The 15,188-nt window shown below is 59.9% G+C and overlaps 2 protein-coding genes across 4 annotated transcripts in view; one reads left to right on the top strand and one right to left on the bottom strand.

Moving 5' to 3' along the window:
- The window catches only part of DOT1L (DOT1 like histone lysine methyltransferase), a 47,594-nt gene extending 39,945 nt beyond the window's left edge, over nt 1-7,649 (bottom strand). Inside the window, exon 1 of the mRNA XM_054396047.1 lies at nt 7,569-7,649. Within this exon, the coding sequence (XP_054252022.1) occupies nt 7,569-7,649 (81 nt within the window). The remainder of the gene's footprint in view (nt 1-7,568) is intronic.
- Nucleotides 7,650-14,845: 7,196 nt separating this feature from the next.
- AP3D1 (adaptor related protein complex 3 subunit delta 1) overlaps nt 14,846-15,188 on the top strand; it is a 32,788-nt gene continuing 32,445 nt past the window's right edge. For 2 of the 3 annotated variants that reach the window (XM_054396335.1, XM_054396334.1), the window contains exon 1: nt 14,849-14,944. In XM_054396335.1, the coding sequence (XP_054252310.1) occupies nt 14,849-14,944 (96 nt within the window). Of the gene's footprint in view, nt 14,945-15,188 lie in introns of all 3 variants that reach the window. The other variant, XM_054396336.1, reaches the window with a different exon arrangement.

The following is a 15,188-nucleotide window of genomic DNA, read 5'->3' as shown; positions in this document are numbered from 1 at the left end:
AGAGCAGAGAAATGATGTCACTGTGCCAGCTCTGTCATTTGCTTCTGTTTACTTGCTGGGCAGTGCAGAAACCCAAGCCCCCTGGAAATGACTCAGTCATGTCCCAGTTTCACACCACTCACTCTGCCTCCCCACACACTCCCTGTTGTTTCAGACCTGGGGAGGGCAGAGGGGTGTTGAGAAATCGGAAGTCTGCTGAAGTTTTCTTTTTCTTCACCAGGGAAGTTTCTCTAAGCCTTAGTCACCTCCACAAACATCTCCCAGCAGGCAGCATGGGCAGCAGCAAGCATGAAGTCAGAGCAAAGCTCCTGACCTCTGCCACCACCGCTGGATTTCTGGACGATTACTCAGGGGCTGAGGAGGTTTGGGGCTTTTTTTTTTTGGCCTGGCAGAGTCAGCTCAGCAGCTTCCTCTGCTCCACCACCCCCTCCTTTGTACGGCAGGGCTGCCCTGGGAAGGCAGCGTGAGTCAGATTACAGCTCAGGGCGGGGGGGAGGCTGTGAACTCATTGGGACGTTTTTTTTTTTCCCCCAGCCCAGACATTTTCAGCCATCCAAGTTCACAGAGCTGCCTGCCCCACACGCAGCCTCCCGACAGCACAAACACAGCCTCTGCCACTAGGCTCACGACTGCAGCAGCCTGCCCAGGTCCTCCCTCCCCCTCTGTCCCAGCACCGCACCTTCCCCCTCCGGCACAAACCGATCCAAAGGGAAACCACCAGCACGTGAAGAACGTGAGGCTGGTTCCCAGCAGGAGCAAGTGGCTGGGGGCCAGCAGGAGCAGCTCGTCCCGTACTGGATGGAGTACGTGGAGAGGAAGGGCTGGAGCTGTGCAGGGAGGCTGCGAGGGCTCCTGGCTGGGGGCCAGCGAGAGCAAGAGGCACAGGACCACCCCCAGCAGCAGCCTGGAGCTCCAGCAGCTCAGCTCCACCACTGCAGAGGCACGTTTAGGGCCAGCTTAGGACTTTCCTGGACTGTTCTTCCCCAGCTAGGGCACTTCAGCAGCAGCTCCCACACCTACCCCACTGCCTGGGGAGCCAAAGGGAGGCATCAGCAAAACGCTTCCCAGCGAGGCTGAGCGACACACACGGAAAGCACCGAACTGCCGAGCAAGGCTTGGTACCCAGCTCCGCCCTTCAGCTTGCATTTCAAAAGGGGCTCTCCCTGGGATCTTCCTGATCACTGCCTGCCCCTGGGCTTTCCATGCACAGCTTTGGGGAACAGCACAGGGCTCGGTCTTATCACACATCATGGGGGAGGAAAGAGAAGATAATAACCCCAGCCCACACCCACACTCTGCACCCTTCCACTTGTACAAAGTCCACTGCTAGCAGCTCCTACCCCCAGGTACTGCCCAGCAGCTGCAGGGTACTGCTTCCACACCACTCAACCAGGCAAGGAGAAATGGTTACCTTTAGAGCTGAGTGGAAAAGCAGCAAGGAGGAGGAACAGGGACACAGCAATGAATTATTCAAGCCAGACTTAATGTCACAGATGCTAATTTGGACGATTCAGCTCCAACAGCTCAGGGCAGAGGTACCTCAGCCTGGCAGGATGGGCACAAGGGCACAACCAGGATTGAACTGTGTTGGCACAGAGTCAAGAGGTCTGACATTTCCAGGCTGGACAACAGGAACTAAGTTGGTGGAAGAACCTGAAAGGAGGTTGGAATCAGGTGGGGGTTGGTCTCTTCTCCCTAGGATCAGGGGATAGAAGAAGAGGAAATGGCCTGAAATTGTGCCAGGGGAGGGTTAGGTTGGAGATGAGGAACAATTTTTTTGCTGCAAGAGTGGTCAGGGATTGGCACAAGCTGCCCAGGGAGGTGGTGGAGTCCCCAGCCCTGGAGGTGTTCAGGAAACCTGTGGCCATGGCACTTGGGGCCATGGTTTAGTGGCCATGGTGGGGTTGGGTTGATGTTGGACTGGGTGATCTCAGAGGGCTTTTCCAACCCAAAAAATTCTCTGATCCTATGACACCCAGAGCAGAATCCTGCTGGGACCCAGCATGGCTTTGCCTGCAGCAGCCTGGGCACTACCACACCACCAGTGCCCAGCCCTCAGAAGTCAAACTGGGAGGGAGGGGAACACACCACACAAAAACCTGGCAGGCAGGGGGGCTGCAGTTCTCTTTTGGGGAATGCCATTGAGCCCCAAAGGGAAGGTCTGCCAGGAGAAAAGAGCAAGGCAGGCAGATGTTGGAGGCTGCAATTTGCAAGGCCTTGCAGACTCCTCAGCATGACAGGCAGCCAGTCACCTGCAGCCATCTGGGTGAAGGACACAGTGCCAGCCTGAGCCACCCAAAGGCAGCACCTGGCTGTGCCCCTCGCTGGCAGCACTGACACTGACTTTGATCAGGCTGCAAGAGCCCTCTGGGTGCAAGCCTGGAGGAGAGGAGGTAACTGCAGCAGTGTCCTGGTGCTGAGGCAGGCGCTGGCAGGAACAGGCTTCTGCACACTGCAGGGGGGGTGCAGCCCAGCAGACAGATTTTGGTGACAATCAAGCTTCAGCAGCTCTGAAGCCTCCTGTTGCTTTGTTCTGTATGCAAGCAATCCCTCACTGGTGCCAGAGATGTGCCAGCAGACTGTGCCAGACCTGATCATGGAATGGATCCAGATTGCAAACACACAAAAAACCCCACCCCAACCCACTCCCCCCCACACCTTTTCCCACACAGGCAGGGGGGGTGGGACAGCTTCAGCAGGAACTGTTGTCAAGAGGAGTTCAAAGTACAACCTCAGACGCCTCACAGATTAGGCAGAACTTGTCAGGGTATGAAAAAAACCCTCCACTGTTCAAAGCTAATAAATATTCACAGTAAAAGGCAGAGACAAGAGAATGAACCAATTTAAGGACAGTTCTCTGGAATAAACCTAAATACCTGCAAGGCTTGGAACTGCCAGGGGGACCTCACCTTTTGTATCCATCTGATCTACCTCTAAGCACCAAGTTGTGCATGTCAGTAGTTGAAATTTGCCTACAAATGCCATCCCCTGTGGGCACTGGCCTATTGCAGACCACCAGTGGCTCCAGGGAGACCTTAGAGCAACCTTCCAGGAGCTGAAGGGGCTACAGGAGAGCTGGGGAGGAGCTTCTGACAAGGGCTGGGAATGTCAGGAGAAGAGGGAATGGATTGAAGCTTGAGGAGGGGAGATTGAGACTGGGGATGAGGAAGAAATTCTTGACAGTGAGGGTGGGGAGACACTGGAACAGGCTTCCCAGGGGGATTCTAGATGTGCCCTCCCTGGGGGTGTTTAACGCCAGGCTGGATGAGGCTTTGAGCAGCCTGTGCTGGTGGGAGGTGTCCCTGCCCATGGTAGGGGGGTTGGAACTGAATGATCTTGAAGGTCCCTCTCAACCTGAGCCATTCTATGGTCCTATGAATCATGAACCTAAATCCATCCACTCTGCTCCCTCCCAGGGTGAGCACACAACACCCTTCATGTATCCATGCCTGAAGCTCACCCAACACCAAAATTAGAAGTTTGAAGGCAGCATTGCTGGTCTCTGACAACCTCAAGCCAGCTAAAAACGGGGCAGGTAGGTGGGAGCCAGGAAGTTAAGCGGCACACAAAAGCAATCAACTCCCTCCAGCTCTGATGCAGCCGAGCACGCAGAGGAAAACCCAAGAGGTCAACATCAGAAAAAATATTTAAGTGAGTCATGAGGAGAGATTACTCACCGTGCACTTACTCAACTTACTCATCACAGCCTGCTCCGGACACAAGTGCTCACCCCTCGGCTTCATCAGCAACCCGGAGGCCTTTGCCGGGAGCCCAGCAGCAGGCGGGGGCCGGAGCCAGGCTTTCGGTTTCGTGTCTCAGCCAGCGGAAGGCTGGAGCTGTACCACCGCCGCTCTCCCCTCCCACGGCCCTAATGACACTCGGCAGGGAAAGAGATGTTTCACATCACCCTCCCCGGCTCCTTCAGCATCCCCAACAAGCAGCAGTTTGTCAGCTGAGCTATGATGTGTCTGAAAAGGACACACCCCCCCCCCCAGTTACACACACACATTTTGGCTATTCTGCAGGAAATAAGCAGCAGGCCTGCAATAAACGGAGAGGTTATCAACCCAGGCACCCATCAGCAGGAGGGATTAGCCCTCAGCCTCAGTGGTGCTGCTAATTTGAGGTGTAGTAAGAGCATAAAAATAGCCAAGTTACTCAAGAGGAGCTTACATCACGGCAAGCAGCAGGTCTGCAATGCCACTGAGCCTCTGCCGTTGGCAAAGCTGTTGCTGAGCCTCTGCCATTGCTGCCATCCTCACCAAGCACAATCAGCAAGGGCTGAGAGCTTCCACTCCCCTTTCCCTTCAGCTCCCTCTGGAAAAAGGAATCTCCCAGGACACCCCAGGAAGCAGCAAGAACACTGCTAAATAAAACTACGGGAAGGGTATTTATTCCCCCAGGTATCCCACCTTGCTTCCTAGGCACCGAGCAGCAGAGAGAGAGGCAGAGAGAGAGGTGAAACTAAGAAATGTTCTGCTTACGTCAGACAAAGCTGAGCTCTGAAACCACCGCGGTACAGGGACCCTGCTGCCAGCGCAGGGCTGTGCCAAGGAGCCAACAGCAGCCTGCGGCTCAGCAGAGCACAGCGGCAGCAGGGTCCCTCCGCACGGCGCCAGAGCGGCCAGCGGCGTGCGGTGCCTACGGGGGAGCTGGGAACCCACGGGGTGCGTGTGTGAGCCCACGGGGTGTGCGTGTGTGAGCCTGCAGGGGAGCCCACGGCGCCTGCGTGCCCGCAGGACAGCCCACGGTGCCTGTGTGTGAATTCACGGCGCCTGTGTGCCCGCAGGGCAGCCCACGAAGCATGCGTGCCTGCGGGGGAGCCCACGATGCCTGCGTGCCCAGACGCAAGCGCACGCCCCGGGAACACGCGGCGTGATCCTGCCCTCCCCAAAGCTGCAGCCTGGAACATTGATAGGCTCCAGATGAACCACAGAGCCACTTCTGTGTTTGTGTGTCCCCGCCACGCAGCCCCGTGGAAAAGATCTGCAGCCTAAACCAAGGAGCGGGTTTGACGGCAGCGCGGTTGGGGCTTGCGGTATTGCCTGAGGCAAGGCAGGGAGGCAGCTCCTCCGCCCGCTGCACTTGTGAGCAGGCAGGGAAAGAAAAAAAAAAAAACAATCTTGTTTTCTCTGCCATTTTCAGAACCAGCTGCTCGAGTTTGCCTAAAATTAAACCAAATCCTTCCTTCCCATGCCACAAACAGCATGAAAACAAACATTTGGGAAGAGGAGGAGGGAAGGTTGGAGGTTGTGATTTGTTTGGGTTGCTTTGAAGCTCTGTAGGAATTTTGGTCAATATCTCTAAGGGGGAGGGGAGGTTTGGATTTTGGGGGGGAGGGGGTGTTAAGTCTATAAGAATTTTTGTGACTATAAAAAAGGAGGGGAGAGGTTGGAGGTTGTGATTTGGGGGACTGAAGCCTGTAGGAAGTTTTGTGACTATACATAAAGGGGTGGGGGTGAGCTTAAAGGTTGTGATTTGGGGGAGTTTAAAGCCTCTAGGAAGTTTTGTGACTATACATAATGGGGTAGGAGGTTAAAGGTTGTGATTTGTTTTGGTATTTTTAAGCCTGCAGGAATTTTTGTAAAGATCTATAAAAGGGGGGAGGGGGGGCAGTAGGTTGGAGGTGGTGCTTTGAGGGGGTGGGGAGCTTGTGATTTGGGGGGATCTAAGCCTGCAGGAATTTTTGTAAATATCTATAAAAAGGAGGTGTAGGTTGGAGGTGGTGATTTGGAGTGGTGGCAGGGGGGGAAGGTTGTGATTTGGGGAGGATTTAAGCCTGCAGGAATTTTTATGACTCTACATTAACGGGGGGGGGGGGGGGGAGGGGAAGGGAGGTTTGTGATTTGGGGGTTTGTAGGATGGGAGGAAGTTTTGTGACTCCACATAAAACCATTAGGAATGGTTGCAGATGAATCCCCTAAGCTGTGTTCATCTTTAACCTCCGGCTTCACACAGAACCTGCTCGGAGGCAGGAGTTAAATGCTTGGTGACAGGAAGAGAACTGGAATTGGTCATCGTTCTACTTTCAGTTTCTGCAAAAAAATTTAAGCAAGAGCGCGCGCCCGGGAACGAACAAAAACACAACCGAATGACAGAGCTGCCCGGGCAGGAACGGCTGCGTTAACCACTGCCTGCTGGAGCCTTCCAGCTCCACCAGCAGCACAGCAAACCCGGCATCCAGGCAGGACGGGTGTTTGCAAACCCCAGAGACAGCCCCAGCACCCCAAAGGCAGGCTGGCTGCAGATAGGGAAGGGCAGAGTCATCTGCCCTGGCAACCCCCAAAGGCAGGCAAGGCTGCAGATAGGGAAGGGCAGAGTCATCTGCCCTGCCACAAGCGATATATTTCCAATCATTCACACACAAACACGTCACCATGGCCATGCCAGAAGCAAGATCAGCTGCCCCAGCTTGTGTCCCAGCATGTTCTCCCTGCACACGTACCAGAGAGAAGCCTGGAACACAAGGAACGCTCAGGCCAAGTAAAATAAGGTGGCAGGGGGGGGGGGGGGGGGGGGGATTTTTCCTCTTAGAAACTGCTCTCAAAGGGTGAAAATCCGTTCAAGGATTGGTAGGAACCCTGCACACACACCACAAAACAACACAAAACACACCACCTCTCCAGCCGTTTGCCTCTGGGGAGGCTGTCACTAATCTCAACAGGGACATTGCTATCAAGGTCACAGATCTCACTCGGGGCTCAGGAGAGGCTGGGAAAAGTCAGGGAAGTTGGGGAGGGAAGAAAAAAAAGAGAGAACCAACCCTGCCGCTGACGGAACTGAGCAGGGACAAGTGACATTTTATTTGAAAGCATGCGGATTACGGCTGCCATCAACTGCCAAAGCTGACTCGAATCCTGCTCAGCTCAGCTCCAAGGGCACCCCCGTTGGAGGGGAGCACAACCGACAGCACCAAGGCCACCAGCACCGACCGACGGCAAACCCTCCCCCCGGCTCCCCTGCCCCACAATTAAGGCTTCTCCCCTCTTTATTTCCACTCCCGCGGCTGGTTTCAGGGGACCACCCGAAGCCATCGGTAATTTCGGCGACGTTTAGCAGGCAGGGAAAAAAAAAAAAAAACAAAAACAAAAACCCTCCCGGCTTCACCCCGCTGGAAGCAGCTCCGGTTGTTAACCGGTTACACGAGCCGAGCTCAGGAAAACACGAAAACTTTTCATTAACCAGTCCTCCTCCTCCCCGCCCTTAAGTTTAGTCAACCAATTATAAAAAGAAATTGGGGATTTGACTTCCCGGAGAGAGCAGCGACACCCGGGGCTGGAGGAGCCGGCGGCTTCTTAACCCCCCAGCCCGCGGGCGTCGGGGGTGCCCCCGCCGGGGAAGCACTGCCGGCGAAATAACGCCGCTGGCTCCCGCTGCCAGCGAGGACACCATTAGCACAGCGATTAACAAGTGACAGAAAGCGGCCGGGGTGGGAGCTGGAGAGGGCAAGGAGCCGAGGGAGGCCAGCTGGGGCCGGCGGCCCGCGGGGCTGAGCGGGGCGGCCGGGCCCGGGGAGCGGGCGGCGCTGACAGGGAGCAGGGCAGGTGCCGAGCCGGGGCCATACTCACGTAGACGGGCAGCGGCCAGGGGTAGACGGCGGGCTCGGCTCCCACGGGCGACTTCAGCCGGAGCTCCAGCCTCTCGCCCATGTCGGCAGCCGGAGAAGGAGGCGGCGGCGGCCCCGCACCATGCTAGAGGGGCCGGCCGGGGTGGGGTGTGGCGGCCAGGCCCGGCCGGGGGCGTGTGCGAGGTGCGGCGGCGGCGGCGGGAGGGGGGGTAGCGGCGGGAGACGTGGGGAGGGCAGGCCGGTGCCGGCGGGGGCGCCCGCTCCCCTCAGCCTCCCTCTATTGTCGTTAGCGGCTCGCGGGGCTCTCCGGCGCCGCCGCCATCTTGGGCCGGCGTGAGGCGAAGCACAATGAGGCGCCGGGGCCGGGCCGGGCCGGGCCCGACCGACGCGCCAGACGCGGGGGGGCGGAGGCGGGCGCGGCCTCGCGCTCCCTCCCCCCTGTCCTCAGCTGCCCTCCCCGTGCGCGCCCCCGGCTCTGCGCGCCGCCGCCCCCGCGCGCGCCCGCGCTGCGCACCGGAGGGGGGCGTGAGGCGGGAGGGGGGGGGGGGGGTCGCGGGGGAGGGAGTAAGCGCGAGGCAGGCCGGGGGTCACGCGGGCCGCGGCACGAGGCGGCGGTGACACGCGCGTGCGAGGGCGAAGGGACCGAGCAGCCAATGGCAGGGACAGGGACACCCAGGGACAGGGCAGGGGCACCCGGTGTGACAGTGACAAGGGCAGGGGCACCCAGGGACAGGAGCAGGGGCACCCGGTGTGATAGTGACAAGGGCAGGGACACCCGGTGTGACAGTGACAAGGGCAGGGGCACCCAGGGACAGGAGCAGGGGCACCCGGTGTGATAGTGACAAGGGCAGGGACACCCAGGGACAGAAGCAGGGGCACCCGGTGTGACAGTGACAAGGGCAGGGGCAGCCAGGGACAGGGCAGGGGCAGCCAGTGTGACAGGGACAGGGGCAGGGGCATCCGGTGCAACAGGGAGAGGAGCACCCAGTGTGACAGGCACAGGGGCAGGGACACCCGGGGACAGGGGCACCGGCACCCAGTGTGACAGGGACTGGGGCACTCAGGGGCAGGGGCACCTAGTGTGACACTGACAGGGGCACCCCAGTAACAGCAGCTGCAGCACCTCATGTGATGGTTGAAGACTGGCAGGCAGTGCTCAGGGCAGTCTGTGCAAGGCTGGAGCCCTCTGTGTGATGGCACAAGGCTGGCATGCAGCACTCAAGTGTCCATGCATGGTGGCTGCCCCCCATGTGATGGCACAAGGCTGTGTGATGGCACAAGGCACAAGGCACACAGCACTCAGGTGTCTGTGCATGGTCGGTGCCTGCTGTGTGACACAGCTTGTGCCCAGTTCACTCACAGAGTGCCAGGTTGTGGCCCAGCCCTGCTGGGTGATGGAGGAGTTGAAGGAGCTGGCCCAGCACCCTGCCAAGCTGAGTCTTCAGACTGCCCACTGGAGGGGACTCCGCTGCTGCCCTTGGGAGGTGGTTCTGGTGCCCACCTGTCCTCAAGGGGAAACCTTCCCTCCTGGAGTCCCACCAGAAGCTCCCCAGCAGTATCCTGTCCCCATCACCCCTTGGCTTTGCCATGGGGCTCCAGCTGCTCCTCCCCAGCCCTCTTCTCCAGACCCTTCCCCAGCTTTGCTGCCCCTCTCCGGACCCTCCCCAGCACAGCTGGGTCACAGTGGTTTGCACCTTGACTTCAGGGCAGGTCTCTGCCTTCAGCTGAGCCCAGCAGAGCCCTCGGCCGGGGCCATGTCCCTGCTCCTGTCCCCTCAGCAGCTGCTCCCTCACCCAGAAACGCCTCCACGGTTGGGTCCAGCTTGGCTGCTCTCTCCTGGTTTATTTCCCCCCTCCCTGCCTTTAACTGTCCCTACGTGCAGAAAGCTCCAGAACTGGGAAAGGTTTTCTAAAGAAAACACCAAAAGTCATCAAGTCTGCGGTGCTTAAACTGCTCTGACTGCCTCTTAACTAATCAATTCCTCTTTAATTAGCTCACCACCAAAATTCCATTACATTTAAATAAACAGACATGGCAGGAGCCCTCCCAGGCGCAGCAGGCTCCGTGTCAAGAATTCTCTTTGAGTTCCTTAGGTTGCCCTTTAATCACTTTGGCAGCCAAGTCCTTGTGTGGGCCAAGCAGGCTCCTAGGCTGCTGATAGAGAGGCTCCGAGGCTTTGCCAGGGTGGCTGCAGCCCGTGCCCAGCTGGCTGCTGCTGGGCAGTGCTCTGGTACCAGAGCTGGTGTCCTCTGGCAGGTTGTGTTTGAAACACCCATCCAGGCCAGGAGACCTTTGCTTATAGAATCAGAGAATGGTTTGGGTTGGAAAAGCTCTCTGAGACCACCCAGTCCAACCAGCAGCCCAACACCATCCTGGTCACCAAACCATGGCCCCAGGTGCCATGTCCACATGGTTCTTGGGCACTCCTTGGCATGAGGAACAACTTCTTGCTTGTGAGAGTGGTTAGGGCTGCCCAGGGAGTGGTGGAGTCCCCATCCCTGGAGGTGTTCAAAGGACAGCGCCAGGTTGGACTGGCGGAGGAAGGGGAAGCACTGTGCAGCTCCCTGCACGTGGCTGTGGTTCTGGGGCACTAGAGGAGGGAGATTTCCCTGGCAGGTGCCAGCTACGCCGTACGAGTGGTGCCCAGCCCTGCGGAGGCATGTGGGCAGCTGGCCAGCAGCTCCTCCTGCACCATGGCTCCTGCATCCCACACACACAGAAGCCTGGATCCCCAGCCAGGGTACTCTTCAGGAGGCAGGCAGTGAGAGGAACAGGAGTCCTGGCTCCTGAGGGCATGGAGGGCACAGGGTGGGCATTAATGCCCCAAGGACGTCTTGCACAAGCGATGCCCTGAGCACACTCTGCAAAGTGGGCAAAGGCACCTCGGGAGCTCATCCCCACCCTGGTGTTATCCCGACCACGGCTGCAGGGTCTGGTTGTGTATCAACCCTTGTGGCCAACATGGCTTTGGCACAGGGGGTGCATGGCCATGCCATGGGTGCCAGGGTGGGCACAGTGCTCCCGTTGGTTTCTCCAGGAACTCGCCTTTTAAAGCCAAGTCTCATCTTGGGTACTGACCCAGTTTAGTTGACAATAACAAGTCAGGTCACGAGGCAGGGGAACGCAGGCAAGCCTGTTCGCATCAGAGATCATGGCATGGTTTGGGCTGGAAGGGGCCTTCAAGATCACCCAGTGCCAACCCCCTGCCATGGCCAGGGACACCTCCCACCAGCTCAGCTTGCTCAAGGCCTCGTCCAGTCTGGCCTTGAACACCTCCAGGGAGGGGCCATCCACAACCTCCCTGGGCAGCCTGTTCCAGTGTCTGCCCACCCTCACTGGAAAGAATTCCTTCCTCCTCTCCAGTCTCAGTCTGCCCTCCAATGCAGTCAGATGAAATATTCCAGGCAGAGCCCTGGGCAATGACCACATAATGATGGGGCAGGATGCTGCTGGTCCTTAGGTCCATGGAATGGGGGGTGGGCCAGACCCTACTCTACCACCATCACCCCACTTTGACACCCCAGCCCTGTCAAAGCCTCCCTTCACTTTGGGTGCTCAAATCTTGCAGTTTACCAATTGGGGTCCCATGGGAAGGGGGAGAGGGGAGTTGCTGGTGCCCTTGGTGGTTTTTCCTTCTCTCCCCCTGAGGTTTGGAGCACAGCCAAGCTCTGTTCACTGTCTGCTGCAGGACCAACAAAGCCTGGGCTCAGCTCCTCTGCAGAGCTCCTCTCCCGGAGCAGCTGAGCTGCTTAACCCCAGCTGGAACCGCAGGGCTCAGCTCCTCCTCTGCCTTCCAGCAGCCCCGTGAAGGACCTTTGACGACACAAACACGACCCTGGCTGCCCGGAGCCTCCCTTCCCCTCCTCACAAGGTGGCCCCACGTGCAGTCTTCCAAGCCCCGTTTTAATTTCCTGGGGTCAATCCTGCCCCGTGGTGCTGGGGAGTTCCTTTCCACATGATGGAGCAGCAGCAGCATCTGTCCTTTCCATCTGTGCCAGCAGCTCCCTGGGCCAAATCTCTCCAGGGATGCTCCAGCTGCAGTTGCCACAACAACCAAATGATGCAACAGTTGCCTTGCAGGATGCAGAAGTGGTAACGCCAGGGACTGTGGTGAGCAAGAGACACCATGGCCACGCTGCTGCTGGCAGAGGTCTGGGTGGGACAAAGCCATTTTTGGTCATGAATGTTCCCTGTATGGACCTGAAAACTGCTTTGTTTGAGCCAAACCTGGGGACTTTTCTCCACACTGAGGAGTGGCTGCCACTGCCTGGACCTCATACATGAGGGGGACTTTTTACAAGGGCAGTTAAAAGTCCCTTTTTACAGGGACTTTTTACAAGGGCTTGGAGTAATAGGAGGAGGGAGAATGGCTGGAAGAGGGCAGTTTGAGACTGGAGAAGAGGAAGTAATTCTTGACAGTGAGGGTGGGGAGACACTGGAATAGGCTGCCCAGGGAGGTTGTGGATGCCCCTTCCCAGGAGGTGTTCAAGGCCAGCCTGGATGGGGCAGCCCAAAGGAAGGTGCCTCTGAACTGCCCTGGCTCTGTGCCCATCCATGGACTGCTGCCAGCCATGTGAGCTCGCCCATGTGCCATGAGTCACTGCTTGGCAGCACCCAGCCCTGGCCAGGAGCCAGGCGGTGGTGGGACATGGGGGCAAGAGTGTCCCCAGGGGCTGCTGCCCTGTGTGGGTGGAGGATTGCCCCAGTGGGTGAGCAGCAGCACAGACAGGAGACCTGGGAAAGCCCAAACCCAGCTGAGCTGGAGCTGAAACCCCCGAGGTGTTTCCCTGGCTGTAGAGGGCAATGTGCAGGCACAAGTGGTGGCTCTCACCCTTCCTCCAGCATGTGCAGCCCACCAAAATATGGGGGCTCTGCAGTTGGCTCACACCTCAGTCGCCCTTTTTTTGCCTCCAGCTCTTGGGGTTTGCAAGCTTGGAGCTGGCTCATGTAGGTGGGCACCTTTTGTCCCCACCAGAAAAGACCTCTACAGTCAGCAGGTCCAACCATCAACGCATCCCTTGGCCAGGGCCAGCACCCCCTGCCCTCCCTCCCTGCTCCACAGAAGGCAGCCAGGGCTGGGGGCACCCAGCACTGAGCTTTCCACAGGGTCTGTCAGGCTCTCTCCATCCTCCAGCTCACCAGGCTGTGCCCACTCCAGCCTGGCATCATCTGCAACCAGTTTCCAGTGAGGACTCAGAGGTGGCATTTTTGTGCCATGGTGTTTCATCCTCTGGCTCCATCCCTCCCCCAGCGTGGCACCATCCCTGCCCCATCCAGCTCTGTACCCCGATTTCAGAGGGGATCATGGGGGCTGGGAGGGTGGGGGGGTGAGTGGGTTGTGCCAGCTGCACTTGCAGTGTAGTACCAGACCCAAGTCAACCACCACAGGGCCTGGACCAGCCAAAGGCAGCTGTGGCACAGGCAGCTGCCTGAATGGGTCCCTTGTCCCCACAGCGCCAGCTGGCCCAGTGCCCTGCTCTGTGCCTGGCCCATGGGGGCACCAGCTGCCCCTGCACCCAAACACGGGGCACCCATCACCCACACCCTAACATGGGTGTCCCAAATGGGGGGCACCCATTGCCCAACCGTGGGGCACTCGTCGCCCAAACATGAGCGCCCATCATGCCCACCCAAACATGGGGCACCCGTTGCCCGCATCCAGACAACGCCCACCCACCCCCAAACACAGGGCACCCAGCAGCTCCACCTAATCGCGGGGCCCCCTCACCCAAGCACAGGGCACCCCTCACTCCCACACCAAACGTGGGGCCCTGTCGTCCCCCCGCGACTCGGGGCACCGTACACAGGTCCCTGTCCCTCTCCCTGGCAGGTTCCGCCGTGTCCTGTCCCCGTGTCGGTGTCCGTGTCCCCCCTCCGCCTCTCCCGGGCCGCTGGCGCCATCTCGCGGGCACCGAGCGGCAGGCGGCGGAGCGGGGCCGGGATCGCGGGAGTTGGAGGGGTGATGGAGCATCGCGGGCACCCAGACATGGGCACCCGAAGGTGTCCTACCCGGGTATGGGGCGCCCCAGCATGGGCATCCAAACGCGGGCCGATTCGGGAGCTCTCCCGTGGCACAGCATTCCGTAGGGATACGGAAAGCCACCTGTGGAATCGCCGCCGGAACACCAGGAGGTGGCGTCCTGGGGTTTGATCGTTTGGGAGCTGCTGGAGCCGGAGGAGGCAGCGAGGTGGGAACTGGCAGGGCTGGAGATGCTACCTGTGGGCATGTTAAAGGGCAGCTGAGGTGGGGGTTGGTCCCCTCTCCCTAGGATCAGGTGACAGAAGATGAAATGGCCTGAAATTGTGCCAGGGGAGGGTTAGGTTGGAGATGAGGAACAGTTTCTTTGCTGCAAGAGTGGTCAGGGATTGGCACAGGCTGCCCAGGGAGGTAGTGGAGTCCCCAGCCCTGGAGGGGTTCAGGAAACCTGTGGCCATGGCACTTGGGGCCGTGGTATATAGTGGCCGTGGTGGGGTTGGGTTGCTGGCTGGACTGGATGATCTCTGAGGGTTTCTCCAACCCAAACCATTCTGCGATTCTGTGAAAAAAGATCTCCTGGCCAGGGTGGGTGCCCGGAGCCTCGTGCCCATGACTGACACGTCCGAAGTTGGGCTTTAACGATTGTCAGACATTAAAGCTGCCCATGGGAGCTGCCAGCCCCACGGAGGGACCCCGGCTCCCTATAAGGACAGACCTCGCCCCCATGGAGGGACTCCAGCCCCACCCGCGTCCCCGCCGCCCGTGCCCGCGCTCCCCCCGCCACGTGGGAGCTGCGGGAGGGCCCGGCGGGGGCGGGACTTCAGGGGGCGGGGTCAGAGACAGCGGTGACGCGTGCGGGGATTAGGCGGGAACTGAGCGGGGCCTGGCTCGTGGTAGGCGTGACTAGGGCAGGAGCGGGCGTGGCCTGAGGGGTTAATGGGCGTGGTCGTGGCGAGGAGCGCGCGCGGGGGGCGGCCCGGGGGCGGGGCCAGGCGGGGCGGGGCGGGGCCGGGCCCTCAGCTGACCGGCCGCCATTTTGTCAGGCGCTGGGAGCCCAGGCGCAGGCCGGAGCTGGGGTTGGCGGCCGCTGGGCCGCCCCTGCCTGCCTGCGCCGCGCCGGGGGTCAGCACCGGCAGCACTGCCCCCACTCAGCCCTGCCGCCCGGCCCGGCATGTGAGCGGCCCGGTCCCGCTGCTCTCCCCTGGCTCTAACGGTAGCAGCCGCCGCGGCGGTGTCCCCCACGGCTGGGCCCTGCCCCTCAGCCCCGAGCGCAGGCCCCGCGGCCCGGCCCCGCCGCCGCCGCCATGGCGCTGAAGATGGTGAAGGGCAGCATCGACCGAATGTTTGACAAGAACCTGCAGGACCTGGTGCGCGGAATCCGCAACCACAAGGAGGACGAGGTGAGCGCAGGGACTGCCCTCGGCGTGGCCGGCTCCCCTGGGCTGCGGGCTGCGCTTCAGCCGGGGCTGGCTCGCCACAGCCCCCCGGTGCTGGCTCTCACCCCTTTGCCCCCGTCCGGCGGCTCACGGAGGGTGGGCGCCTGCCTCCTGCCCGCTCCCCGCAGGGAAGGCTGCGCCAGGCCCGGCAGCAGCTGCTTGCCTTGGCCGCCCGGGACGGGGGATGTGGTGTGGGGAAGGGGGAAGC

Source organism: Indicator indicator, chromosome 36 (assembly GCF_027791375.1).
Source record: "Indicator indicator isolate 239-I01 chromosome 36, UM_Iind_1.1, whole genome shotgun sequence".
In the NCBI taxonomy this organism is placed as follows: Eukaryota; Metazoa; Chordata; class Aves; order Piciformes; family Indicatoridae; genus Indicator; species Indicator indicator.
Note: the sequence above shows the minus strand (reverse complement) of the source record. Positions and strands in the feature narration are given on the sequence as shown.